The sequence below is a fragment of the Tenrec ecaudatus genome, chromosome 16, assembly GCF_050624435.1.
Source record: "Tenrec ecaudatus isolate mTenEca1 chromosome 16, mTenEca1.hap1, whole genome shotgun sequence".
Lineage (NCBI taxonomy): Eukaryota > Metazoa > Chordata > Mammalia > Afrosoricida > Tenrecidae > Tenrec > Tenrec ecaudatus.
In genome coordinates, this window is record NC_134545.1 from 9,084,661 (window position 1) to 9,111,749 (window position 27,089).

At 52.4% G+C, this 27,089-nt stretch overlaps 1 protein-coding gene and 1 pseudogene across 1 annotated transcript; one reads left to right on the plus strand and one right to left on the minus strand.

Annotated features, from left to right (window-relative positions):
- Positions 1-1,697: 1,697 nt before the first annotated feature.
- LOC142429603 (uncharacterized) lies at positions 1,698-18,088 on the minus strand (annotated as a pseudogene).
- A 5,026-nt stretch (positions 18,089-23,114) lies between these two features.
- Positions 23,115-26,967, plus strand: LOC142429414 (phospholipase A2, minor isoenzyme-like). The gene is made up of 4 exons (XM_075534498.1): positions 23,115-23,148; positions 24,233-24,392; positions 25,653-25,780; positions 26,843-26,967. Exons 1-4 carry the CDS (start codon positions 23,115-23,117, stop codon positions 26,965-26,967), a joined length of 447 nt encoding a protein of 148 aa, XP_075390613.1.
- The last annotated feature ends 122 nt before the right edge of the window (positions 26,968-27,089 follow it).

Below are 27,089 nucleotides of genomic sequence, written 5' to 3' on the forward strand. Positions count from 1 at the left end.
TTTATCTGGGGCATCCGTCCCTAGAGAAGAACATCATGCTTGGGAAAGCAGAGGGGCAGAGAAAAGGGCAAGACCTCAATGTGATAAAGACCACAAGCTCAGGAACCATTGTGAGAATGGCTGGGACCGGGTGGGGTCTTATTCAGTGGAAAGCAGGGTCACTGGGGGTCGGAACTGACTCATGGCACCGAAGCACGCCAAGTGAGCAAACGGAGGTGTGGGTTCACCTGATGGTCACAGCAGCCTCCTGTCCAGTTAATAACGGGGCTGCTGTTGGCTGCTGTCCAGTCCACTCGGATCGGCCAGAGGAGAAGGCTCCTGCCCGCTGTCGAGGCTGTGGCCTTTGGGAGGCAGCTCACCAGGCCTGTCTTCCCAGGTGTCCCTAGAGGGTTTACACTGGACTGGACGCACCGCCACCCAGTTGAAGCCCACTCAGCCTGACCCTATAGGGCAGGGAAGACCTGCTCCGGTGAGTTGTCAAGACCATAACTCGTCACAGGAGTAGAAAGCTCCCTCTGAGCAGGTGGTGGATTCAAACTGCTGGCCTTGAGATTTGCAGCCCAGCTGGTATCACTATGCTACCAGGGCTCCGTTTGAGGGCCTCAGTAATCACCAACTCACCCAATAAGCCGAACTGAGAGTAACTGGCATCCGGGCTCTCATGCAAGAATTGCCAATCTCCTCACAGCGCCCAGCACTTCACACACGTTCATGAAAGAATTGTACAATTTAGGCACCAACAGATGCAGTCCGGTGGGGGTGGGGGGGAAACGACCGGGCCAGGGTTACCTCCTTTGGACAAACAAACAAGCCGCTTGACTCAGCGCAACCTAGACCATCTTCACGGCAGAGGGACATCTGAGTCAGGGAGCAGGTAGATTGCTGTGTGCACAGGTGTCTCTGGGTCCGGTCGCAGTTTCCTATTGGTCAGGTTGGCCCAGCCCCCCGACTGCGCAGGCATCTCCCAACCTGCTTAGGGATCTCCCACCCTGCTCAGGTCCCGCCCACCCTGCTCATGTCCCTCCCACCCTGCTCAGGCCCCGCCCACCGCGCCCAGGCCCACCTCCTCTTGCGCAGGCTCAGTGGCCCCTGTGAGGGTTGGCTAAAAGAGTTGCTGGTGGCTGCGGTTCTGCTGGCGACCCTTGCCCCTGGCTGCTCCTAGGCCGGAGCCTGAATCCCATCGGAAGGGCCAGATGAAAGGTTTGAATGTGGAAAGCAAGTGGTCTAGCAAGGGTTGTTTGTCCTTCTGGGTGTCACTCTGTGCCCCCCTCCCCTCAGCACTCCCCTCCCATGTTCCCAAGTTTCTTCCTGTCAATTCCAGTTGGTAACTCAGGCCAGGATTTGATTGCAGTCTAGGAAGGGAGGGTGGTTAGGGATGGTCTGGAAAGGAGTGTAGGTAATCCAAAAAGGGCCTAGGGAGTGGGGATGGCTAGGAGGAGAGGTGAGTGGATGTTGAGGGAACCAAGGGTCTCTGTGGCCCCCAAGTCCATACTCAAATCCCCTCCCCAATTACTGGGCTTATAAAGAGATGGGAATCTGACCCCATACATCGGGGTTACTTAGTGCCTGTCTGTGGAGAACTCCCCTTGCCCCCTCTCCCCGTCCGCTCCTCAGGGGTCCCGGCTTCATTTTCAGGACCTAGATTGGGTCACTTGTGGATGATTCTTCAGCCTGTCCCTCTTTCTTCCCAAGGTGCCTTAGGGCAGTTTCTTATTGCACCAGCTCTCTGCAGCGTTCACAGAGAGCTCCCAGAACCGGACAGAATGGGATGCAGATCAGACCTGATTGCCCTAGCTGAGCCTGGGCAAGTTCCCTGAGGTCTTTTAGTCTCAATCCTCATTTTGGAGAATCAGTCAGAGGGCTTGTGTTACTGAGTGTGGGTATTAAGTCAGGAATTGTGTTTTAAAATGTTCGGGGGAATGAAGGGGGTACTTCATTTTCATTGTCTTCAGAAAGGATTTATTTCAGTGAGCGGGATTTCAATGGGGCCTTGTAGGACCCTGGCGGTCGCATGGTTAGCCACTGGGCAGCCATCCACCTGGTCAGCAGTTAAAACCACTGGCAGCTCCGTGGGAAAAGTAAACAGTTCCAGTCTCAGAAAGCCCCGTGGGGAGGCTAGGAGTCAGCATGGCCGCCATGCAGTGAATGTGCTTTGGCAATGAGACAAATTCAGAGACCTGCACACGTGGCAGTGGCAGTGTGGCTTCAGCACTGTCTTGTAGGGTCCAGAGAAGGAGAACCAACAGCAGACCCACTCTGAGCTAGATGTAGGGACAGGGTTTGTCCCTCCCATGCCTGCAAAGGCCCCCATAGAGGAGGCTGGGAAGAAATCAGACAACCATTGAACACTGTGATAGGAGTGGACTGTGGGCATTTGGGCCACTTCTTCATACACTTTACTTGTCCCTGCAGGTCCTGCTCTAGCCGGATCTTGTATATACCTCTTCCATTTAACAATGGAGTGTACCTGCCCACGTACAACTTGATGACTCTGTGGGTCAGAAAGTACCTGGTTCATGATGGGCAGCTCAGGCCTCATGGTGACTTGGTGGCCCATGGGGGGTGTTCAATCTCCACCAGGGCCCAGTAACAGGCCAACAGCTGTTTTTCAAAGGGGGAATTGTCTGCACAGGAGCAGGACTTTATGCCAAAATCCCAGTGGTCACACTGTGAGTCACCTACAGGGGCCTGCCAAAGACCCCACACTGCATCTCTATCTCCAACTGACACCTCTAGCACCATCGGGTCAGCTGGATCACATGGTCTCAGCGGCAAAGCAGCTGGCACGGCCGCCTGAACCTCCTGCAGAGCCTTTTCTTGTCCTGGGCCCCACTCAGAATAGGACGCTTTGGTGTCACTTGATAAATAGGTCGAGGTAGAACCCTCATATGAGGGTTATGCTTCCTCCAAATATCCAAAGAGGACCACGGGGCATTGTGCCTCCTGTTTAGTGGTTTGGGGTGTGGGGCAGATGCAATAGCTTATTCTTCACTTTAGTAGGAATGTCTCGACCTCCCCACACCACTGGACCCCTAGATATTTTACCGTGGTGGCGGGTGCCTGAATCTTCGTTGGGTTAATTTCCCAACCTCTTGCACACTGATGTTGTACCAATGAATCTAGAGTCTTCGATACATCCTTCTTAGTGGTCAATAAGCATAATGTCTTCATTAGAATGGACCAGTGTGAGAGTTTGTGGATTAGACAAGGTTCAGGTCTCTGGGGACTAAATGATGGCACCGGGCAGAGGAGTTGTTGTACCCCTGGGGGAGAAGTGTGAAAGTGTATTGTTGGCCCTGCCAGCTGAAGGCAAACTGCTTCTGGTGGTCCTTTGAGACTAGTGTTGAGAAGACGGCATTAGCCAGATCAATAGTTGCATACCATGTACCAGGAGAAGTATTAATTTGCTCCAGCGATGAAATCCCATCTGGAAGGGCAGCTGCAATTGGAGTCCCCACATGGTTAAGTTTCTGATAATCTACTGTCATTCTCCAGGGTCCATCTGTTTTCTTTGAAGGCTAAAGAGGTGAATAAATTGGGGATGTGGTAGGAATCACCACCCCAGCATCATTCAAATCTGTGATGGTGGCACTGGTCTCTGGAATCCCTCCAGCAATGCGGTACTGCTTTTGGTTTACTAGTTTTCTAGGCAATGGCAGTTCTAATGGTGTCCACTTGGCCTTCCTACCATAATATCCTTTTTCCACATTTCAGGGACCCAATATGGTGGTTCTGCCAGTTTCTAATATGTGTATCCCAATGATGCATTCTGGAACTGGAGAAATAATGACAGGATGAGAACAGGGGTCCCACTGGACCCTTGGTAAGGTGTATCTGACCTAAAACTCCATTGATAATTGGACTTCCATATGCCCCCCTCTGACTGGCACGTCGTGAAAAACTTTTGGTCTCCTGGAAATAGTGTCAGTTCAGAGCCAGTGTCCAGTAACCCCAAAAAGTGTGATGATTTCCTTTCCCCCAATGAACAGACACGCTTGTGAAAAGTGGCTGGTCCCCTTGGGGAAGGCTAGGAAACAGACCAACAGTACAGACCTTCAGTGATGTAGGAGGAGCCTTCTTCTTTTTTATATCGTTTTATGAGGGGCTCATATACTCTCATCACACTCCACACATACATCAATCATGTGAAGCACATTTGTATAGTCATTGACCTCATCACTCTGAAAACATTTGCTCTCCACCTAAACCCCTGGCTTCAGCTCCTCATTTTTTCCCTACCTTCCCCCTCTCGCCTCCCTCATGAGCCCTTGATAGTTCACAAATTATTGTTTTGCCATATCTTGCCCAGTCCGACGTCTCCCTTCACCCACTTTCCTGTTGTCCGTCCCCCAGGGAGTAGGTTATATGTAGATCCTCATTATCGGTTCCCCCTTTCCGACCCATCCTCCTTCCACCTTCCCAGTATCACCACTCACACCACTGGTCCTGAAGGGATCATATACCCTGGATTCCCTGTGTTTCCACTTCCTGTCTGTACCAGTGTCCATCATCTGGTCTAGTCTGATTTATAAGGTAGAATTAAGGATCATGATAGTGGGGAGTGGGAGTGAAGGGAGCATTTTGGAACTAGAGGAAAGCTGCATATTTCATCATTGCTACATTGCACTCAAACTGGCCCACACCCTCTCCAAAAGCCCTCTGCAAGGGGATCTCCAATTGTCTACAGATGGCCTTTGGGTCTCCATCTGAACTTCACCCATCTTTCACAATTATATGAGTTTTTGTTCTGATGATGCCTGATACCTGATCTCTTTGACATCTCGTGTTCACGCAGGCTGATATGCTTCTTCCAAGTGGGATTTGTTGCTTCTGAGCTAGATGGCCTTGTTTACCTTCAAGCCGTTAAGACCCCAGATGCTATATCTTTTGATAGCCGAGCACCATCAGCTTCCTTCACCATATTTGGTTTTTTGACTGCTTTGTCTTCAGCGATTGTGTCAGGAAGGTGAGCATCATAGAATGCCAATTTAATAGGAGAAAGTATTCTTGCATTGAGGGAGTATTTGACTGGTGCCCAATATCCTTCTGCTACCTTCATACAAAATTTATAAATCTATGAACATAGATCTATTTCCCCATCCTCATATAGAAATATATTTACATAAGTACATGCCTTTATTTAGACCTCTTTGAATGCCCTTTTCCTCCGAGATCTTTCTCTGTTTCCTTTGATTTTCCTCTTGTCCCACTATCAGGCTCAGTCTTCATTTGGGTGTCAGTAATTCCAATTAGTTACATTCATTACCCTTGATCAGGCCCTACGAGGCCTCTGACACCTTCCTGACCACCGATTTGGATCACTTGTTGTTCCCTTGTCCCTGGGTTTCTTAACACCACTACCCTTTAACCCACCTCCTCCTCTCCCATGTCCCCCCGGAACTGTGGCTCCTGTTGTTTTCTCCTCAAGATTGTTCATCCAGCTTATCTTATTTAGACAGACCTGCGGAGATAATAACATGTACAAAAGCAAAACTGAGCAACAACGTACCACAAAATAACAACAAACTTAGAGTCCTTCTTCAAAGGGACCTGGCCTTCCCCTCATCAAGGAGCTGTGGGTTTGTCAACTGGCTCAGGTCTGGGAATTGCAAGGAATATGATTGAAAAATTAGTGACCAGGAGGTATGGGGAAGAGGTCTGTGGCTAGACCTCTCTGAATGGGCTGAGAAAGTGAAGATAATTGGGTCCCATGTGAAAGTACCAAAGGGTTACCTCTGAAGAGGAGGACGTTAACCATCAAGTGGATCACGTGACTCGCACTGTGGAGACTGGCTCTCCTCTTTCTCTGCCACTCCTGTCATCGCCCAATGGGCACATGAACAAAGTAGACATGTTGGCAGGCATGGAGGTTATGCATGGGCACAGCATCATCAATTTCCACTCACCAAGGCTGACTTGGCCACTGCCACTGCTGAGTGGCCCATCTGCCAGCAGCAGGAACCAAAATTAAGTTCCAGATATGGGCCCATTCCTCGGGGAAATCTCATAGGACCACTTCCGTCATGGAGGGGCCGTGGCTTTGTTCTTACTGAAACAGACACCTACTCTGGATATAGATGTGCCTTAAATGCCGGCAGTGTTTCTGCTCTTACCTCCATTCGTGTACTCACAGAATGCCTCATCCTCCGGCATGGCACCCCACAGAGCATTGCTTCAGATCAAGGACTCACTTCACAGCAAATGCAGTGCAGCCTTGGGGCCAGAATCAGGGAATCTACTGTCGTATCTTGTTCCTCATCATCCTGAAGCAGCTGGCTTGACACAACGATGGCATGGCCTCTAAAGACACCATTACGGTGCCAGCTAGGTGGCAGCAACTTGCGGGTCTAGGACAGTGTTCTCCAGGAGGCTGTATCAGTTCAGAACCAGTGGGCAATACTTGGTGCTGTGTCTCTAACAGCCAGAATTCATGGGTCCAGGAACCAAGGGATGGAAGCTGGAGTGGCACCACTCACTATTCCTCCTGGCGATCCACTTTCAAAACGGATAGGAGATCAGCTGTCTCAGAAACAGGAAGGGGAGCTCTCTCCACTGTGCACAACAGAGAGCCCAGGGCACAGCCCGTCCTTTGGATCCCAAGGTTCCTGCTCATTGAACCTCCTTGATCCAGGAGATGCCTGAGGAGCGGTGGCACAGAGCCAGGCTCAGAACGGTGCATTGTCCAGCCCACAGAGCAAATTAAATTGAACGCTTTGGGGCCAGAAGCTTGGCTCATGTAGCCAAGAGACTCTCTGACACCGAATTGGGGAGCTGGAGCTGAGTGACTTTGGGATGAGGTTTACAGAAGGGTGGGTGCCCTTTGGACCTGCCTTGGGAGCCCTAAAAGAGCTTGGGCCGATAGCCCAAGCAGGGCAGGCCAGACCAAGAGCCTGAAGGCCAGAGAGCCCAGCCTGCGGGCACGGCAGCAGAGCAGCTGTCCTGATTGAAGGTCTGTGTCCTGAGCATTTCTCTGCACAGCTGTAACCTGCTCCCTTCACAATCCTAGATGCCATCTGAGTGCTATGTGGCCTCTGCATGGGACGGTGGGACCCATTGACACAGAGGGAGCGCCGTCACAGGGATGGGACCTGCTGCCTCTCTGACTCTGTTCACAGCGCTGTGGTGGGGGAGCCGCAGGGCAGAGTGACCACGGCACACCTTGGTGTCACACAGCAGGCCGGGCCGATGCCGTAGGACCACAGACCGAGGGCACAGTGAGAGCTGACAATCCCCAGAGGATGCATGATTCTCTAGGTGACCGCACTCAGAAGGGGCTAGAAAGTGTCGCATTGGTGGAAAGCCAACGATGTCAAAAGAAGGAGAGCGTCCCAAAGTGCCAGATTCCTCTGTGGATTGTTCTTTTTTTAAAAAAAGAGCTTTCCCTTTGGGGAGCAAATCATGAACAGAGCGAACAAGCCCACGGCCCTCACGACTTGGTCGCCTGCTCCGTGCCTGTGTGAAGGCGCTGAAGAGCCTGTCCAACCCTCTGTCCAGGTCCCACCAGCACATGCCCACTGTTGCAGGTCTCTTTGCTGCTATGACTGCCGCCTGGTACTTGTTCCCAGGCAGAATCTCTGCCCTCCTGTCCTGCACACTGATGGCCACAGCGCCCTGCAAGCCAAGTAACACTAATGCAGTCTGCAGGCTGGGTTCTCCTGCTGGCTGGAGATGTCTTCTAAGCTCTCTGGTTCTTTGGTAAGAACCTACCCTAATGCCTGTCACCCCGTTCAACCCCACCCCGTCCAACCCCATCCCTTCACACTGAGCGACCCCTTTTTCTCCCCTCCATCCCCCCACAGTGTCCCAGGAGACTCTGTCCCAGCACCCTCCTCTGCTCGGCTGTCTCTTCAGATCTGAGCACCATGCCTAGCACACAGGAAACCGCAAGCAAACCTGCGGCCCCCGGTCCCATCCAGCTCCCGAGGCTCTTCTGAGTCAGGAAATCTTTGCAGGAACACAGACTCCTGTTTCTCCCGGAGGGCGGCTGGTGCGTTCGAACCACCAACCTCAGCTGGCCGCCCAACATCTACCCCACGCTGCCACCAGGGCATGTAGTTGCTGCCCCAGAAATAGTTGTTGGAGAAAGGATGACTCATTCTCATTGCCACGCAGCCAATGCTGACTGATAGGGATGGCAGGAGGCATCCTATTGAAACCCATTCACCCAAAAGGTGTCCCTGAATGTCCTGGCAGAGCTGTGTGTGACAACCCCGCAGCAGAAACAGCCCAAGTGACGCATACACAGAATGCATACACAGGGGACGCTCTGTTAGCATCAGTGTGAATCCCACCCAGATGAGCCGGGAAAGCACTATTCTAAGCAACAGAAGCCACACACAATGGCCATATGCAGCAAGATGTTTATGTAAAATATTTTAATAGATTCATAGAGGCAGAAAATAGATTAGTAACTTCGCAGGTTTTGGAATGTAGCAGCGACAGGTAAATATTCCCATGTAAACACACCAACCAAGCAAGCACACGCACCTTACCTGTTTCTGGTGGGCAGCTCTTTTTCCCAGGCGACCTTGGGCCAAGCGACAGACTGAGAGGCCGGCCAGCGGCACTGTGGTTTCACCGAGCCTGCCAGGCAGGACTTGACCTCTGACTGTCTCTCCTCACAGTGACTGCCTCAGTGGAATTGAACTTCAGACCCCGGGCGCTGTTTGAGTTCCTCCACATGCTGCAGTGTGCCATCCCCAGCAGAGGCCGCATGGCTTACAAGAACTACGGCTGCCATTGTGGGAAGGGCGGATCGGGCGCTCCAGTCGATGAACTGGACAGGTGAGCCATCTGGAGGGAAGGGAGTGGCTTGGTGGGTGAGGGGAGAGGTGGGGGAAAGGCACAGGACAAAGATCTCACGTGGCCCCCAAGCGAGGCACAGGGAGAGGACTTGCACGTGGCATGTGGACTCCCCAGATCCCAGCAGCTGCAAGAGGACCCTGTGTCCATCCCGTGCTTCCTGAAGCAGCTGGGGCTGTGGGAACGTGCCTCCTACTGCCCTCCAGCGGCACCGAACAGCAATGCACATCAACCCAACAGTCCAGGTGCCTTCTGCCTACACCCAGGGAGCCCATTCTCACTCCAGGGACCCGCTTCTATTGCACAGACTAGATCTTCGCCACAGGGCGTCCCAGAGGACCCCTTTACAGAGTAGACAGCCTCAGCTTTCTCCCACGGAGCAGCTGGTGCAATCAAACCACTGACCTACCATTAGCAGCTGGGTTATTACCCACTCTACCCCCAGGGCTGGGGCTCCCAGCAGGGTAAGCTCCCTCTACCCTCATGTGGAGAACTGCTGTTTCCAACCCAGATGTACTGATCCTGAATCTACATTTTAACAAGGTGATTCTGGGCTCTTAACAGCGTAGATTCTGATTCACTCTCTAGCCATGGAACGTGTGAACCAGTTTGAAGTCCTGCTTTAAAACTATGACTGCATCTTTAGGACATATAGTTTCCTACCATGTTCATTTCTACACCAGCCACTATGTAGAGAAAAGGTTGGGTTTTCTGCCCTGATTTAGACTGACAGGCTTTCAAATCCTCCAGGGCAGTTGTACCTGCCCTACATTCAGGGTCACTATGACTCAGCATCTTCTCAGTGACAGTGCATTAAGTTTTCCATTCTTCACTGCAAGATGGGCAGTTCAAACTCACCAGCCGCGCTACACAAGGAAGAGGAGGTTTGGTGCTTCTACAATGGCTTAAAGTCTTGGGAAGGTTTGTAGCTTCCTTCTGATTTGGAATCCACTCAAAGGCCTTGAAGTATCAGTCGCTTGTGGGACCCTGTTAAAGTCGCTGCCAACAAACACGTGATGAAAGGACCTAAAAAGGTGGGGCAGGGGAGAGAAAGGGGTTGTTGGCTTCCTGCAGGCCGCAGGACCTTCTGTCTTACAACATCTCAACTCTACCTGGTGTGAGAGGAAACAGGACCTATGGCCCTGAATCCTGCTGCAGACTCAGTTCTCTTCCGCTCGCCCTCCAGGTGTTGCCAAACTCATGAATCCTGCTACCGGCAGGCCAGTGATCTGAGCAGCTGCAAATTCCATCATGAAAATGTATACAGAATGATCTATGACTTCACATGTTCGGGCAATGACATCACCTGCAGCAGTACGTCTCCACTCCTCATTGGCCTCTAGGCCCAGTGTGTGTTGGGGGGGAGGAAGGGGGCAAGGGGCAAGGGGATTTGAAAGCATTATGATGCCCATCATCTATTGCTCCCTTTCCTTTGGTCAGTGTGTGTCTCTTTAATACTATGACATCGCTATGAGAGACTAGTATTATCTCTCTTATGCACATGAGAAAGCTGAGGCTCAGTCATGGAGCTGGGAAGCTCATGGAAGGTGGTGTTCATGTCTCTATGTCGGTATCTATTGCTTCACCGTGGAACAAATTATCCACTTTCACACCTATCTAGCGTTGCTAGAGCAGAAACGTGAGAAGGGGTGGCTTTAATCAATAGAACTTTATTTTCTCACACGTTAGGAGGTAGGAGCCCAATTTCAAGGGGCTGCTTGGGGGCAGGCTTTCCCTCTGTCTGTTCTGATGGAAGCCTTTGTCCCTTCTGGGCCTCAATCCGTGAGTGCCTTACCTGTGACTTGACCAATCTCTGCCCCTCACTGAGAAGTCCATCTCTTTTATGTCTCCAAAGAGACTGACTCACACCCAGCCTGCACTGATCCTGAACTCCTGCACATCACAGTCAGTCCACCCCCAACTGGGATTGTGACTCTCGGCAGCAATGTACTACAGGCACTTGGGGCATGGCGGGGACAGGGCAGGTGGGGACAAAATTCAGTGACATCAAACACAATCTCAAAGACCTGTCCACATTCAATTCAGCGATGCTGCTTACAGTCTTCAAGCTGGGCATCCATTTCTGCTCTCCTTCCCCACGTCGTCCCAGGGGTGGCGCTTGGCTTTCGATGGTTTCTCTGCTGGTCGCTGACTCTGTGCATGGCGGCCTGGCTACAGTGCTTCCTGATTCAGAACGCTGCCTGAGAATCAGTGTTTAGGAGGCCTGGAGCATATGCCCTGAGCTAAGCATGTAGCCCAATTCCCAGATGAGGGAGCTGAGGTTCAATACACTAGCTGGTGCCCAAACCACAGAGCTTACGCGTGGTGGACCCGGCCATTGGAAACCAGGCGCATCTGCTTTCAAAGGCTCTGGCTTTAACCATCAAGTTATGCAGCTGTTGCTCACGGTGAGCCCTCTGAGATAGAGTCAGATACCAGATGCCCTATTTAGGCCTCATGTTTGCCTTCAAGTCCCTAAGTGTCCCATCCAGGTTCTACCTTGTGTCTGCCCTCCTTTGCCTTTGTCCTTCACCAGGTAGCAACAATGAATGCCAGGCCTTCATCTGTGAGTGTGATCACAATGCGACCATCTGCATTTCAAAGGCACCATACAACCCTGAGAACAAGAATCTGGACTCCAAGGAGCACTGTGAGAGCTGAGGACCCCCTCTGACTGGAGCCTCCCAGGTGCCTTTGCGTACACCCTGCCTCCATTAAAGCACCTGTGGAAAGGCCCGTGTCTCCAGGTGCTTTGTCTCTAGCCTGGGAGCATCCTGCAAGCAGCTCCATGAGGCTGGCCTTAGGGGTATGCCCAGCTCCGCACAGATTGCCAGTCATGGATGTGATGGGTGCTCATCTGCATGATGCATGAGGACCTCAACCTCTGAGAAGGAGGTCTCTTTCCCAAGAGCACAGAGATGGAGGAGTCAGGAAGTGACTACATGTATCTGAGGGGAATGCGGCCCGGGGTGCTGTTGGGTGGGGGTGGGGCCGGGAGACCAAACCAAGTAGCCCCTCTGAGCAACAAAGATGAACCTGTCTGCTACCACAGTCTCAGTACCCATGGGAGCAGTTAGGTCCACTCAGTCCTGTCTGGTCTCTATGAGTCAGAATCCACTCACTTCCCTGTGGGTCTGCTAACCAGGAGGGAGGTGGTTCTGCTCCGTCCTAGAGGGTGACTGTGAGTGGACAGTGGTTGGTGTGCTATGGATCAGATGGAAACACCTGAACTCTGAAGTACTACATCGCTGGCCCATTTGCCCACCAGGTGTGAGTTATGTCTACTCAGACATTGCAGGGCAGCAGAGTGAGTAGGGCAGGCAGAGGAGGAAAGTCTATCAGAAAAACAGCGACCAGGAAGGCGCTTCCTGCCCTGAAACGTCTCCAACGGGCTCCTCACACCATCAGAGGCTGACAGAGAGGGCCTGTGTATGGAATTGCACTTTGGGGCCCACGTCCCCTTTGCTGTGCATGTTGCTTTGCTCTTGGCCAGCCCAGGATTATCCTTGGAAGTCAGGATGGCGAGCGTTTGCCTTCCATCCTTTGGACTGTTTAATCTGCGGCATCCGTCTCTAGAGAAGGACATCATGTTAGGGAAAGCAGAGGGACAGACAAAGGGGAAAGTGATAAAGGATGGGCTGGAGAGAGGTTAGAGGGAGCCAAAGACAGATAGATACAAAGGGAAAAGGGAGACAGTCTTGGGGAGTGAGATGGCCACACTTTTAAGGGGAGCCAGGAGCTCACAGCAGGGAGCAGCAGCAGCCCCTAAGTGACTATGTTGATATTGATCCCCACGCACCTCTGATGGACGCCTAGTGGCCTGTGGACAAGGCAACACTGCCCCTGGGGCTCCTTGGCTGCCTGCTCACAGGATCCCAACCCTGGTCTTTCCTTGAGCAGCCGCCCACGTTTGATCAGTAGCCTGGTACTCAACCGGTATGCTACCAGGGCGCCCTCAGGGACTTGTAGGTGGATGGCTTTGGGAACCTTCCTAAGCGTCCCTCAAATCTCTGACAAGCTAGTCACTCAGTGACCCTAGCAAGTGACCATTACGTCACAGGAGGTCACCCACAAGGAAGCATAAAGGGAAGGGGCCCTGAACAGGATGAAAGGTCCACAGGCCAGAAGATCCCCCTCAGTAGTCCCATGGAGGTTGGGCCCCAAGAGCATGTGCTTATTCAGTGGAGAGCAGGGTCACTGGGGGTCGGAACTGACTCACGGCACCGAAGCACACCAAGTGAGCAAACGGAGGTGTGGGTTCACCTGATGGTCACAGCAGCCTCCCGTCCAGTTAATAACATGGATGCTGTTGGCTGCTGTCCAGTCCACTCGGATCAGCCAGAGGAGGAGGCTCCTGCCCGCTGTCAAGGCTGCGGCCTCTGGGAGGCAGCTCACCAGGCCTGTCTTCCCAGGTGGCCTGGGGGTTTCACCCTGGACTAGACACACTGCCACTCAGTTGATGCCCACTCAGCCTGACCCTATACGGCAGGGCAGGGAAACCTGCTCCGGTGAATTGCCAAGACCAGAACTCATCACAGGAGTAGAAAGCCCCATCTTTCTCCCTCGGAGCAGGTGCTGGATTCAAACTACTGGCAGCCCACCTGGCATCACCATGCTACCAGGGCTCTGTTTGAGGGCCTCAGTAATCACCAAATCACCCAATAAGCCGAACTGAGAGTAACTGGCATCCGGGCTCTCATCCTAGAAATACCAATCTCCTCACAGCCCAGCACTTGGCACACGTTCATGAAAGAATTGTTCAATTTAGTCCCGGGGGAAACCACGTGACTGGAGTTACTCTCTTTTCGGCAAAACAAAGGCAAAAACAAACAACCCACTTGACTCTGTTAGCCAAACCTAGATCATCTTCGGACCAGAGGGATTTCTGAGAAAGGGAGCAGGTAGGTTGCTTGAGCACACCTCTCTCCCGGTCCGGTCGCAGTTTCCTATTGGTCGGGATGGCCCCACCCCCGGCCTGCGCAGGCCCCTCCCATACTGACCAGGCCCGCCCCCTCTTGCACAGGCACAGTAGATACTGTGAAGGTTGCCTTAAGTGCATTGGAGGTGGAGGTGGTTTTCCCTGAGCCCGCGGGGACCTCCCCCTGGCTGCTTCCAGTCTGGAGCCTAAATCCCATCGGGAAGGACCAAGGGACAGGTTGGAATGTGGAAAGCAAGTGGTCTAGCAGGGCTGTTTGTCCCTCCGGGGTCACTCAGAACCCCCACCCCCACTCCCCGCCGCATTCTCCTCCCCTGTTCCCACAGCTCAGGGAGGCTGGTTGTGTTGTGTTTTTTGATACTTTGTTTAGCGCTGCATTGTTTTGGTAATATTATTATCTCTGCGTGTCTATCGAGGTAAGATAGGCAGGATAACCAATCCAGCGGAGAAAACAAGGGTGTGATGGTTCCAAGGTGGGGTCGAGGGCACATGGGAGACGCGGAGGTGGCAGAAAGGAAGTAGGTGTATACAAACCCAGGGAGGAGGGAACAACAAGTGATATATAATTCATGGCAAGGAGGGCATGGGAAGCCTGGTAGGGCTCAATCGAGGGCCATATAACCAAAAGAGGCAAAGAAAGAAGCAAAACAGCAATTGCTGAACCCCAAGTGAAATCTGAACATGTAGGGGGACGAGAGGAAAGTAACAGGAAGTAGAGCAAAGGACGAGGAGGCAAAGGGCATTTACAGAGGTCTAAATACAGGCATGTGTACATGTAAATATATTTCTATATGACGATGGGGAAATACATCTATGTACATGTATTTATAAGTTTAATACTACGGTAGCACATGGACCTTGGGCCTCTGCTCAAGGACTCCTTCAATGAAAGAACACTTTCTGTGTTCTAAGAATCCAGCATTCTGTGATGCTCACCTTCCCGACAGATTGCTGAAGACAAAATGGGTGCATATGCAAATGTGGTGAAGAAAGCTGATGGTGCCCAGTGATGAAAAGATATCGCCTGTGAGGTCTTAAAGACTTGAAGATAAACAAGTGGCTATCTAGCTGAGAAGCAACAAATCCCACATGGAGGAAGCACACCAGCATCATACAACCAGAACAAAAAAGCATATCATTGTGAATGACCGGGAGAGAGGCATGGAGACCCAAAGCCTATACGTGGGCAATTGGACATCCCTTTCAGAAGGGTCGCTGGTAGGAGAAGAACCAGTCAGGGTGCAGTCTAGCACCGGTGAAGCATACACCTTTCCTCTAGTTCTTTAGTGCTTCCCCGCCCCCCACTATCATGACCCCAATTCTACCTTACAAATATGGCTAGACCAAAGCATGTACACTGGTGCAGATAAGAGCTGGAAACACAGGGAATCCAGGACAGATGAACCGCTCAGGGTCGACATTGAGAGTGGCAAACCCAGGAGGGTGAGGGGAGAGTGGGGCAAGAAAGGGAGAACCAAGGACCTAGCTATAACCCCCTCCCAGGGGGATGGACAAGAGAGAAGTGGGTAAAGGGAGAGATCGGTCAGTGTAAGACATGAAAATATAATAATTATAAATTATCAAGGGTTCATGAGGGAGGGAGGATAGGGTCAAAAGTGAGGAGCTGATACCAAGGGCTCAAGTAGAAAGGAAATCTTTTGAAAATGACAATGACTACATGTGTGCTTGACATGAATGGATGGATGGATTGTGAAAAGAGTAGTACGAGCCCCCAATAACATGATTTAAGCAACAAAAAAAAAGAAAGAAAGTAGACTGTGGGTACTCCACAAAGGGCCTAGGGAGCGGGGGTAGTTAGGAAGAGAGGTGAGTGGATGTGAAAGGAGCCAAGGGATTCTGTGACTCCCAAGTGCATACTCAAATTCCCCTCCCCCATTATGGGGGATAAAGAGAGGGGAGTCTGACCTCCATACATAGGGGTTACTTAGGTCCTGTCTGAGGGGAACTCCCCTGTCCCCCTGTCCCCGTCCACTGCTCGGTGGTTGCGGCTTCATCTTCAGGACCTAGATTGGGTCACTTGTGGATGATTCTTCAGCCTGCACCTCTTTCTTCCCAAGGTGCCTTAGGGCAGTCTCTTATTGCACCAGCTCTCTGCAGCATTCAAAGAGAGCGCCCAGAACCGGACAAGATGGGTTGGAGGTCACCTCTTATCCCCCTAGGTGACCTTGGGCAGGTTCCCTGAGGTCTCTGAGCCTCAGGATTCTCATTTTTGAGAATCAGTCAGAGGGTTTGTGTTGCTGAGTGTGGGAATGAAGTCAGGGAATGTGGTGTACAATGTTGAAGGGCAGGAAAGTGTTACTTTTTTTTTCATTGTCTTCAGAAAGGATTTATTTCAGTGAGCGGGATTTCAATGGGGCCTTGTAGGACCCTGCGGTCGCATGGTTAGCCACTGGGCTGCCATCCACCTGGTCAGCAGTTAAAACCACTGGCAGCTCCGTGGGAAAAGTAAACAGTGCCAGTCTCAGAGAGACCCTTGGGGAGGCTAGGAGTCAGCAAGGCCACCATGCAGGGAGTGTGCTTTGGCAATGAGACAAATTGAGACCTGCACACGTGGCAGTGGCAGTGTGGCTTCAGGACTGTCTTGTAGGGTCCAGAGAAGGAGAACCAACAGCAGACCCACTCTGAGCTAGATGTAGGGACAGGGTTTGTCCCTCCCATGCCTGCAAAGGCCCCCATAGAGGAGGCTGGTAGAAATCAGACAACCATTGAACACTGTGATAGGAGTGGACTGTGGGCATTTGGGCCACTTCTTCATACGCTTTACTTGTCCCTGCAGGTCCTGCTCTAGCCGGATCTTGTGTATACCTCTTCCATTTAGCTATGGAGTGTCCCTGCCCATGTACAACTTGATGACTCTGTGGGTCAGACAGTACCCTGTTCATGATGGGCAGCTCAGGCCTCATGGTGACTTGGTGGCCCATGGTGAGGGGTTCATTCTCCACCAGGGCCCAGTAACAGGCCAACAGCTGTTTTTCACAGGGGGAGTTGTTGTCTGCACAGGATGGCAGGACTTTATGCCAAAATCCCACTGGTCACACTGTGAGTCACCTACAGGGGCCTGCCAAAGACCCCACACTGCATCTCTATCTCCAACTGACACCTCTAGCACCATCGGGTCAGCTGGATCACATGGTCTCAGCGGCAAAGCAGCTGGCACGGCCGCCTGAACTTGCTGCAGAGCTTCTCTTGTCCTGGGCCCCACTCAGAATAGGAGGCCTTTGCTGTCACTTGATGAATAGGTCGAGGTAGAACCCCCATATGAAACATATGCTTCCTCCAAATAGCCAAAGAGGACCACTGGGCATTGTGCCTCCTGTTTAGTGGTTTGGGGTATGGGGCAGATGCAATAGCTTATTCTTCACTTTAGTAGGAATGTCTCGACCTGCCCACACCACTGGACCCCTAGATATTTTACCGAGGTGGTGGGCACCTGAATCTTCGTTGGGTTAATTTCCCAACCTCTTGCACACTGATGTTGTACCAATGAATGTAGAGTCTTCAATACATCCTCCTTAGTGGTCATTAGCATAATGTCTTCAATAGAATGGACCAGTGTGAGAGTTTGTGGATTAGACAAGGTTCAGGTCTGTGGGGACTAAATGATGGCAGAGGGCAGAGGAGTTGTTGTACCCCTGGGGGAGAAGTGTGAAAGTGTATTCTTGGCCCTGCCAGCTGAAGGCAAACTGCTTCTGGTGGTCCTTCGAGACTAGTGTTGAGAAGACGGCATTAGCCAGATCAATAGTTGCCTTCCATGTACCAGGAGAAGTATTAATTTGCTCCAGCGATGAAATCCCATGTGGAATGGCAGCTGCAATGGAGTCCCCAGGTGGTTAAGTTTATGATCATCCACTGTCATTATCCAGGGTCCACCTGTTTTCTTTGCAGGTCAAATAGGTGAATGAAAATGGGATGTGGTAGGAATCACACTCTGCATCCTTCAAGTCTTTGATGGTGACACTGCTGTCTGCAATCCCTCCAGGAATGCGGTACTACTTTTGGTTTACTATTGTTCTAGGCAATGGCAGTTCTAATGGTGTCTACTTGACCTTCCTGCCATAATAGCCTTTAATCCACATTACAGGGATCCAATATGGTATTTCTGCCAGTTCTAAGTATGTCTATTTCAATGATGCATTCTCGACCTGGGGAAATAATGACAGGATGGGAATAGTGTCCCACTGGACCCTTGCTAAGGCTTATCTGAGCTAAAACTCCATTGATAATGCGACCTCCATAAACCCCCACTCTGACTGGCACACCGTGATCCAGGAGATGCCTGACGAGTGGTGGCACAGAACCTGGCTCAGAGTCATGGATTTTCCAGCCCATAGAGCAAAGCAAACTGAACGCTTCGGGGCCAGAAGCTTTACTCGTGTAGCCGGGTGACCCTGGGACACCGAATTGTGGGAGCTGGAGTTGAGTGCCTTTGGGATGAGGTTTACAGAAGAGCAGGGTGCATTTGGACCTGTCTTGGTAGCCCTAAAAGGACTTGGTCCTATAGCCCAAGCAGGGCAGAGACCAGGCCAAGAGGCTGAGGTCCAGAGAGCCCTGCCTGCGGGCACGGCAGCAAAGCAGCTGTCCTGATTGAAGGTCTGTGTCCTGAGCATTTCTCTGCACAGCTGTAACCTGCTCCCTTCACAATCCTAGATGCCATCTGAGTGCTATGTGGCCTCTGCAAGGGATGGTGGGACCCAGTGATGCAGAGGGAGCGCCGTGACAGGGATGGGACCTGCTGCCTATCTGACTGTTCACAGCGCTGTGGTGGGGAAGCCGCAGGGCAAAGTGACCACGGCACCCATTGGTGTCACACAGCAGGCCGGGCCGATGCCCTAGGACCACAGACCGACGGCACAGTGAGAGCTGACAATCCCCAGAGGATGCATGATTCTCCAGGCAACCGCACTTAGAAGGGGCTACAAAGTGTCGCACTGGTGGAAAGCCAACGATGTCAAAAGAAGGAGAGAGTCCCAAAGTGCCAGATTCCTCTGTGGATTGTTCTTTTTTAAAAAAATAAAGAGCTTTCCCTTTGGGGAGCAAATCATGAACAGAGTGAACAAGCCAATGGCCCTCACGACTTGCTCGCCTGCTCCGTGCCTGTGTGAAGGCCCTGAAGAGCCTGTCCAGCACCCTGTCCAGCTCCCACCGGCACATGCCCACTGTTGCAGGTCTCTTGGCTGCTATGACTGCCGCCTGGTACTTGTTACCAGGCAGAATCTCTGCCCTCCTGTCCTGCACACTGATGGCCACAGCGCCCTGCAAGCCAGGTAACCTGAATGCAGTCTGCAGGCTGGGTTCTCCTGCTGGCTGGGAGGGGATCAGGCGGCCTCCCCACACTCGGTGCCATGTGCGGTGAGCGCTGGACTCGCATGCAGAGGCCTTGGTTCCAGGCTGCCCGCAGGGTCCTCAGAAGAAAGGCTTGGTGGTCCACTTCCACAAGGCCACTGCTCATGAACCTAGCAATTAACTTTGGGCGTCGGGTGGCTTTACTCTGGACATGAGGGCAAGAAGCTGTGTGCTTGTGGCCCCAGGACCTCAGTACAGTGTGTGTCACTGTGGGTTGTTTGAGCCTGGCCTTGTGAAATGCTAAAAGGGGAAGAAAGACACACTTCCTTTTTATTGTCTTTGGAAAGGATGCCTTGGAATGAACCTGGCTGGCTTTGGTACTCATGGTTCCCTGGTGGGTCATGGTTACCCATGTGACTGTGAGCCACCTGCTCGGTAGTTCTAAGCCAGCAACAGCTCCGTGGGAGAAGTAAACAGTTACTGTCTCCCCAAGTCACAGGGTGGCTGTGTCAGCAGTGACCGCAGGGCACTGAGCGCGGCTTTGGTGTTTAATCAGACACATGGACCTGCACAAGTTCAGATGGAGGTGTGGCTTTGAGGAGGGTCCTGTGGGGTCCAGAGAAAGGAGGACCCACCGTGCAACATTGCTCTGTGGGCAGGGATGAGTCCTACTTGGGGTGGGCGTGTTCAGGAACTAGGGGAATGATACGTTGGTGCTACACTATGCCTTCGTTGATTCACCCCCTTTTCATTCCATTTCTCTGTGTATGCGTGTGAGGGAGATATCCAATTATCTACAGATGGGTTTTGGGTCTGCACTCCAGCCCTGTCTTTGCATCAATAGAGTTGTTTGTAGTAGATTATTTTATACACTGATGCCCGATCACATGGACACCTCATGATCACACAGGCTGGTGTGCTTCCGTGTGGGCTTCCCTGCTACATGGCCACTAGTTTGACTTCACGCTTTCAGCCGAGCACCATCTGCTCTCTTCACATTGGCTTATGCACCCATGTTGTCTTCAGCAAACATGTCAGGAAGGTGAATATCAAAGAGTGTCTTGTTATCAGAACAAAGTGTTCTTTAGTTAAGGGTGAACTTGAGTCCAAGCCCAAAGTCTGTCTGCTATCTTAATACCTATCATATGAATATATGTACATTGGCCTGTGTCCCTTTCATTATAAATTAATATATTTACATACATATACCTCTGTAAATACCTTCTGCTTCCTATTTTTCTCCCTTTCCTTATACCTTCCTCCAATCCCATTATCATGCGCACCCTCCATTCAGCTCTCAGCATTTCCCCTCAGATACATTGTTCTTCATCAAGCCCCACCTGACATGATACGCCCACCTCATCATCAGTTTCAGATCTCATTGTTCCATGATTTCTTAGCTTTGGGCTCCCCTCTCCCCCTTCCCATCCGCTCCTCTCCCATGGTCTCCCAGAACCGTGGACCCATAGTTTTCTCCTCGGGAATGTTCGTCCTACCTAGCTGATACAGATAGACACGGGGCGAAAACATAAAAAAAGACAAAACATGATACAACAAACACAACTAATCGGAAAAGGAGGGAATGGAGAAAGGAAAACAGTCCTAGGACAGACAGGCAAGGGAGCCAGTTTCCTGTAAACACCAGCCTTGTGGGAGAGCCCTCACGGGGTACCGGCTGTTGGGGTCGGGGGCAGGCTTTCTGTCAGCACTTAGCCCTCTGGGGCGGCGGAGAAGCGCCCTCTGAAGACCGTCTGTGGATCACAGGACGCCTTGTCTGCAGGCTCCGCTTCTGAGCGTACGGTTGTGACGGCTTCCACTGTTTCCCCCGTGAATGGTGGATCCAAGCACTTTCCCTGGAACTTGAATGCCAATGGGGGTAGAGAGAATCACTGGCAAAGGTCCCTTCCACACTGGCTGGAGCTGGGAACTGGGGGCCCCGTGCTTCCAGGTTTTTGTAGGAATTGGTCTGCAGGCAGGCACAGGGGTGGTAGCTTTTTGTCCCCTTGGTCGTGGAGAGCCCACACGGATGGAATGCCCCCTGGCACTGGGCCTCCCTCATGGCATACTGCTGTCCTACAGCTGCTTCAGAGTCTACAGCTGGCTCACGGACAAGGAAACATCGCCCATATAAGAGTTCACAGTGGTTTAAACACATAGGATGTCGTGGACCGATTCTGAGACTGACCAGGGTTCATCTGAGTGTCTTGTGTCAGTGTGCTCAGGGTGAGCTGTGAGCGTTGGTTCTACCGGCCCCAAGGACTGCAGCCTCTGGCACAGTGGGGACGATGGGCTTTTCCTCAGTGTTGAGAACCAGCCTGCGGGACTTGGGAAATGGAAGACAACTTGTGAGAACTCAGCAGGGCCCTGAGCGAGAGAGGGGGTTGGAGTGGGGACCCACAGCCCGTCCTTAGATCATTGGATAGCTGCAGCACACACACACACCGCTCATGTCAGGCAGCTCCATGAGGAGAAAAAGTTTGCTGTCTGCTTCCCCCAGACACTGACTCTGGAGGACACTGGTGGAGGAGAAGGGGTGAAGATTCACAAACCCAGCACTTCCTGATTCCTGCCTGGCTGGAATGGAGCAGTCCACCTGGTGTGGGGACCCTTATGCCAACCTCGTCCCCCTGCCCCCAGCACACTCCATCCCCTATTCCCAGAGCTCCTCTGGCAGAGGCCAGACTACGAAGGGAGACAGCTTAGTGATGGCCAGAGGGTGGAATGTGGGTTCTCCACAAAGGACCTGAGAAGAAGGGGAAGGGACGAAGAGAGGTTAGTGGGCGTTGAGCGAGCCAAGGTTCCCCGTGTACCCAAGTCCGTAATGAAATCCTTCCATCCTGGGGCATGACAACATGGAAGCCTGACCTCCATGCTTTGATTTTGCTGAGTGCTTCTGCTTGGAGTGTTCCCTTTCTCCCCCACCCACACCCCGGCCCTGGAGCTGGGACGCATCATTCAGAACCGAGATAGCATCCCTTCAGGAAGTTTCCTGAGCCTGCTCCTCCGTGTTCCCAAGGTGCCCCTGAGCCGCTTGTTATTGCACCAGCTCTCTCCAGCGTTCAAGGGGGAGCCCCCAGAACCAGAGAGACTAGCTTGGAGGTCAGGCCTGAGCAGCCTCGCTGACCTTGGACAAGTTACCTGAGGACTCTGAGCTTCAAGAGCCTCACATTTCAGCATCACTCACAGGCTTGTGTCACTGGAGTGAGGGAATCGAGTCAGTGAATGTGAAGTGGTTCAGGGAAAGAACCTGATTTCCTTTGAAGATTGATGGCGACAAGGAGGACTGGCTGTGCTATGTAGGGAAACTGGTGACACCGTCGTCATGACGCACGACCTGTGATCCCCAAGGTCTGAAGGGTGAAACCACCAGCAAGCATCCCAAGAATGGAGTCGAGATTTGACAAATGTATTCAGTGAAACGGTTAGTACTTTGAAGGTGATACTTCACATTGCTTATTTGTATGTTAAGTGGAGTTTACCTTAAAAAACAAAGTCACTGTAACCCCTGCTCATCACCCTACAGGGCCCCCCTGAGCCATGGGTGCTCCCAAGCCCAGGGTCTCCTCCAAAACCCACCACACAGAGTGTGGAGGTGGGTGGGTGCCGGTTCTGTGGGTCAAAAGAAGACCAGGGTCTCCCCATCAGACCGGCCTCAGCTGGAGTCCCCTCTGCGCTGCTATTCCCAACCTGTGCATCCCTGAGCAGGAGACCGTGCCTCACTGACCCCCTTTCCTCCTGAGCACAGAGTACACTGATAGGCACCACTCCTGCCCCTCCCCTCTCCAGTCCCCTGCTGTGCAGTGAGGTGGGCTGCCTGGGCCACCCAGTGAGGATGCTGTGCGGGGGCAAAAGTGAAGGCCTGAGGGTCCAGGTTCCAGGACAGGCACTCCCCTGTCCTTCCTCCCCAGGCTCAGCTGAGGACAGTGGCCCCAACTGCTTCCATGACCTCGCCCAAGCAGACTCAGGCCAATGGGAGCAGAGCAAACACTCCAGCCTTGTCCTGGGGCTCCCATGGCAGCAGCTATAAGGACCGAGGCCACTGGCTCCTTCCACTCACCTCCTTGGCAGCAGGATGAAGCTCCTTGTGCTGGCCGCTCTGCTCTCAGGTAGGCACCACCCTGCTCAGCCCTCCATGCAGGCCATGGGGCCACAGTCCCAGCAAATGTGGGGCTCCCCACAGGGCCTCAGGGCCCTACTTTGGGCATTTGGGGGTTCCCTTCTCTTCCTTCTCCCCACGATGTCTTCTAAGCTCTCCGGTCCTTTGGGAAGAACCTACCCTACTGCCTGCCACCCCCTTCAACCGTACCCTGTCACCCTGAGCCACTACTGTTTCTCCCCACCACTCCCCCCACAGTATCCCAGGAGACTGTCCCAGCACCGTCCTCTGCCCGGCTTTCTCTTCTGCTCTGAGCATCATGCCTAGCACACAGGAAACCCCAAGGAAACCTGCTGCCCCCGGTCCCGTCCAGCTCACTGAGGCTCTTCTCAGTCAGGAAATCTTTGTAGGAACACAGACTCCTGTTTCTCCCGAAGAGCGGCTGGTGGGTTCGAACCACCAACCTCAGCTGGCCGCCCAACATCTGCCCCACGCTTCCACCAGGGCATGTAGTAGCTGCCCCAGAAATAGTTGTTGGAGAAAGGATGACTCATTCTCATTGCCACGCAGCCAATACTGACTGATCGGGGTGGCAGAAAGTATCCTAGTGAAACCCGTTCACCCAAAAGTCGCCCAGGAATGTCCTGGCAGTGCTGTGTGTGACAACCCCGCAGTAGAAACAGCCCAAGTGACTCAAACACAGAATGTGGTCCATCCCTACAGTGGACGCTCTGTTAGCATCAGAGTGAACCCCACCCAGATGAGTCCGGAAAGCACTATTCTAAGCAACAGAAGCCAGACACAAAGGCCATATGCAGCAAGACGTTTATGTAAAATATTCTTAATAGACAGAGTCCTAGGGCCAGAAAATAGATTAGTAACTTCCCAGTTGTGGGAATTTTGCAGCGACAGGTAAATATTCTCCTGTAAACACACCAACCCACCAAGCACACGCACTTTACCTGTTTCTGGTGGGCAGCTCTTTTTCCCAGGCGACAGTGGGCCAGGCGACAGTCTGAGAGGCCTGCCAGCGGGACTGTGGTTTCACCGAGGCTGCCAGGCAGGACTTGACCTCTGACTGTCTCTCCTCACAGTGACTGCCTCAGTGGAATTGAACTTCCGCCCGCGGGCGGTGTTTGAGTTCCTCAACATGCTCAAGTGCGAGGACCCCGACATTGACCTGTTGGATTACAGCTACTACGGCTGCTACTGTGGCCTGGGCGGATCGGGCACTCCAGTCGATGAACTGGACACGTGAGCCATCTTCAGGGAAGTGGGTGGCTTGGTGGGTGAGCGGCGAGGTGGGGGATGGGCATGGGACAAGCAGGCACAGGGAGAGGACTTGCACGTGGCATGTGGACTCCCTAGATCCCAGCAGCTGCAAGAGGACCCTGTGTCCATCCCGTGCTTCCTGAAGCAGCTGGGGCTGTGGGAACGCGCCTCCTACTGCCCTCCAGAGGTACCGAACGGCAATGCACATCAACCCAACAGTCCAGGTGTCTTCTGCCCGCGCCCGGGGAGCCCATTCTCACTCCCAGGGACCCGCATCTATTGCACAGATTAGATCTTCACCACAGGTTTTCTGAGAGGACCCCTTTACAGGGTAGACAGCCTCAGCTTTCTCCCACGGAGCAGCTGGTGCAATCAAACCGCTGACCTTCCATTAGCAGCTGGGTTATTATCCACTGGACCCCCAGGGCTGGGACTCCCAGGGGGGTAAGCTCCCTGTCCCCTCACGTGGAGAACTGCTGTTTTCAGCCGGATATACTGAACCTGAATCTACATTTTAACAAGGTGATTCTGGGCTCTTAACAGCATAGATTCTGATTCAGTCTGTGGCCATGGATATTCGCGGCTGAATGAAACGATTTGATGTCCTGCTTCAAAACTATCCCTGCCTCTTTAAGACATATATACTTTCCTACCATGTTCATTTCTAAGGAGCCCTGGTGACGTAGTGGTTACCTGTTGGGCTGTGATCCGCAAGGTCCACAGTTCAAAACCACCAGCCAGTCTGTGGGGAAGTGATGGGGGTTTCTGCTCTGATAGAGACTGACAGGCTAGCAAATCCTCCAGGGCAGTTGTACCTGCCCTACATTCAGGGTCACTATGACTCAGCATCTTCTCAGTGACAGTGCATTAAGTTTTCCATTCTTCACTGCAAGATGGGCAGTTCAAACTCACCACCCGCGCTACACAAGGAAGAGGAGGTTTGGTGCTTCCATGATGACTCACACTCTCAGGAAGATTTGTAGTTTCCTTCTGATTTGGAATCCGCTCGATAGCCTTGACTTGTCAGTCGCTTCTATGACTCTGTTAAAATCGCTGTCAACAAACACGTGATGAAAGGACCTAAGAAGGTGGGGCAGGGGTAGGGGGAGGGGTTGTTGGCTTCCTGCAGGTCACAGGCCCTTCTGTCTTGGAACATCTCAACTCTACCTGGTGCTGAGAGGAAATAGGACCTATGGCCCTGAATCCTGCTGCAAACTCAATTCTCTTCCCCTCCCCCTCCAGGTGTTGCCAGACTCATGACTTCTGCTACAAGCGGGCCAATGATCTGAGTAGCTGTAAATTCCCCCTGGGAAATGCCTACACCACGCCCTACAAATATAAATGTTCCAACAATGACATCACCTGCAGCAGTACGTCCACACCACACATTTGCCTCTGGAGGTCCGAGTGTGTGTTGGGGGTAGGAAGTAGGGAGTCAGGAGCAGGGTGAGTTGAAAGCGTTATGATGCCCATCATCTATTGCTCCCTTTCCTTTGGTCAGTGTGTGCGTCTTTAATACTATGACATCGCTATGAGATAGACTATTATTATCTCTATTTTCCAGATGAGAAAACTGAGGCTCAGTCATGGAGCTAGGGAAGCTCCTGGGGAGTGGTGTTCATGTCTTCATGTCTGTATCTATTGCTTCACTGTGGGACAAAATATCGACCTTGACACCTATCTAGCATTGCTGGAGCAGAAACATGAGAAGGGGTGGCTTTCATCAACAGAACTTTACTTTCTCACACTCTAGGAGGCCAGGAGACTGATTTCAAGGGGCTACCCGGGGCAGGCTTTCCCTCTGTCTGCTCTGTTGGAAGTCTTTGTCCTTTCTGGGCCTCGACCCCGGAGTGCCTGGATTGTGACTCTCTGCAGCAATGTACAACAGGAACTTGGGGCATGGGGGCAGGGCAGGTGGGGACACAATTCAGTGACATCAAACACAATCTCAAAGACCTCTCCACATCCAAGTCAGCGATGCTGTTTACAGTCTTCAAGCTGGGCATCCATTTCTGCTCTCCTTCCCCATGTCGTCCCAAGGGTGGCGCTTGGCTTTCCATGGTCTCTCTGCTGGACACTGACTCTGTGCTCATGGCAGCCGGGCTACACTGCTTCCTGATTCAGAACGCTGCCTGAGAATCAGCGTTTAGGAGGCCTGGAGCATATGCCCTGAGCTAAGCATTTAGCCCAATTCCCAGATGAGGGAGCTGAGGTTCAATACACTTGCTGGTGCCCAAACCACAGAGCGTCTAAGTGGTGGACTCCGGCTTAACCAAAAAGCTATGCAGCTGGTGCTCCCGGTCAGACCTCTGTGATATTCTGGGTCAGAGAGCAGATACCGAATTTAGCCCTCATGATGGCCTTCCTGTCCCTAACTCTCCCATCCAGGATCTACCTTGACTGCGTCCCCCTGTCTCCTTGTCCTTCCCCAGGCACCAACAACGAATGCCAGGCCTTCATCTGCGAATGCGACCGCAATGCTGCCATCTGCGTGGCCAATGCACCATACAATGCGTCCAACAAGGATCTGAACTCCAGGGAGCACTGTCAGAGCTGAGCACCCCCCTCAGACCAGAGCCTTCCAGTTGCCTTTGCGTATACCCTGCCTCCATTAAAGCACCTGTGGAAAGGCCCGTGTCTCCAGGTGCTTTGTCTCTAGCCTGGGAGCATCCTGCAAGC

Excerpts from the sequence above, each read along its gene's own strand:
- LOC142429414 (XM_075534498.1), top strand. The coding sequence starts at position 23,115 with ATGAAGCTCCTTGTGCTGGCCGCTCTGCTCTCAG. Across the intron at positions 23,149-24,232 it reads GCTGGCCGCTCTGCTCTCAG|TGACTGCCTCAGTGGAATTG; the intron begins GTAGGCACCACC and ends CTCTCCTCACAG. Across the intron at positions 24,393-25,652 it reads CCAGTCGATGAACTGGACAC|GTGTTGCCAGACTCATGACT; the intron begins GTGAGCCATCTT and ends CTCCCCCTCCAG.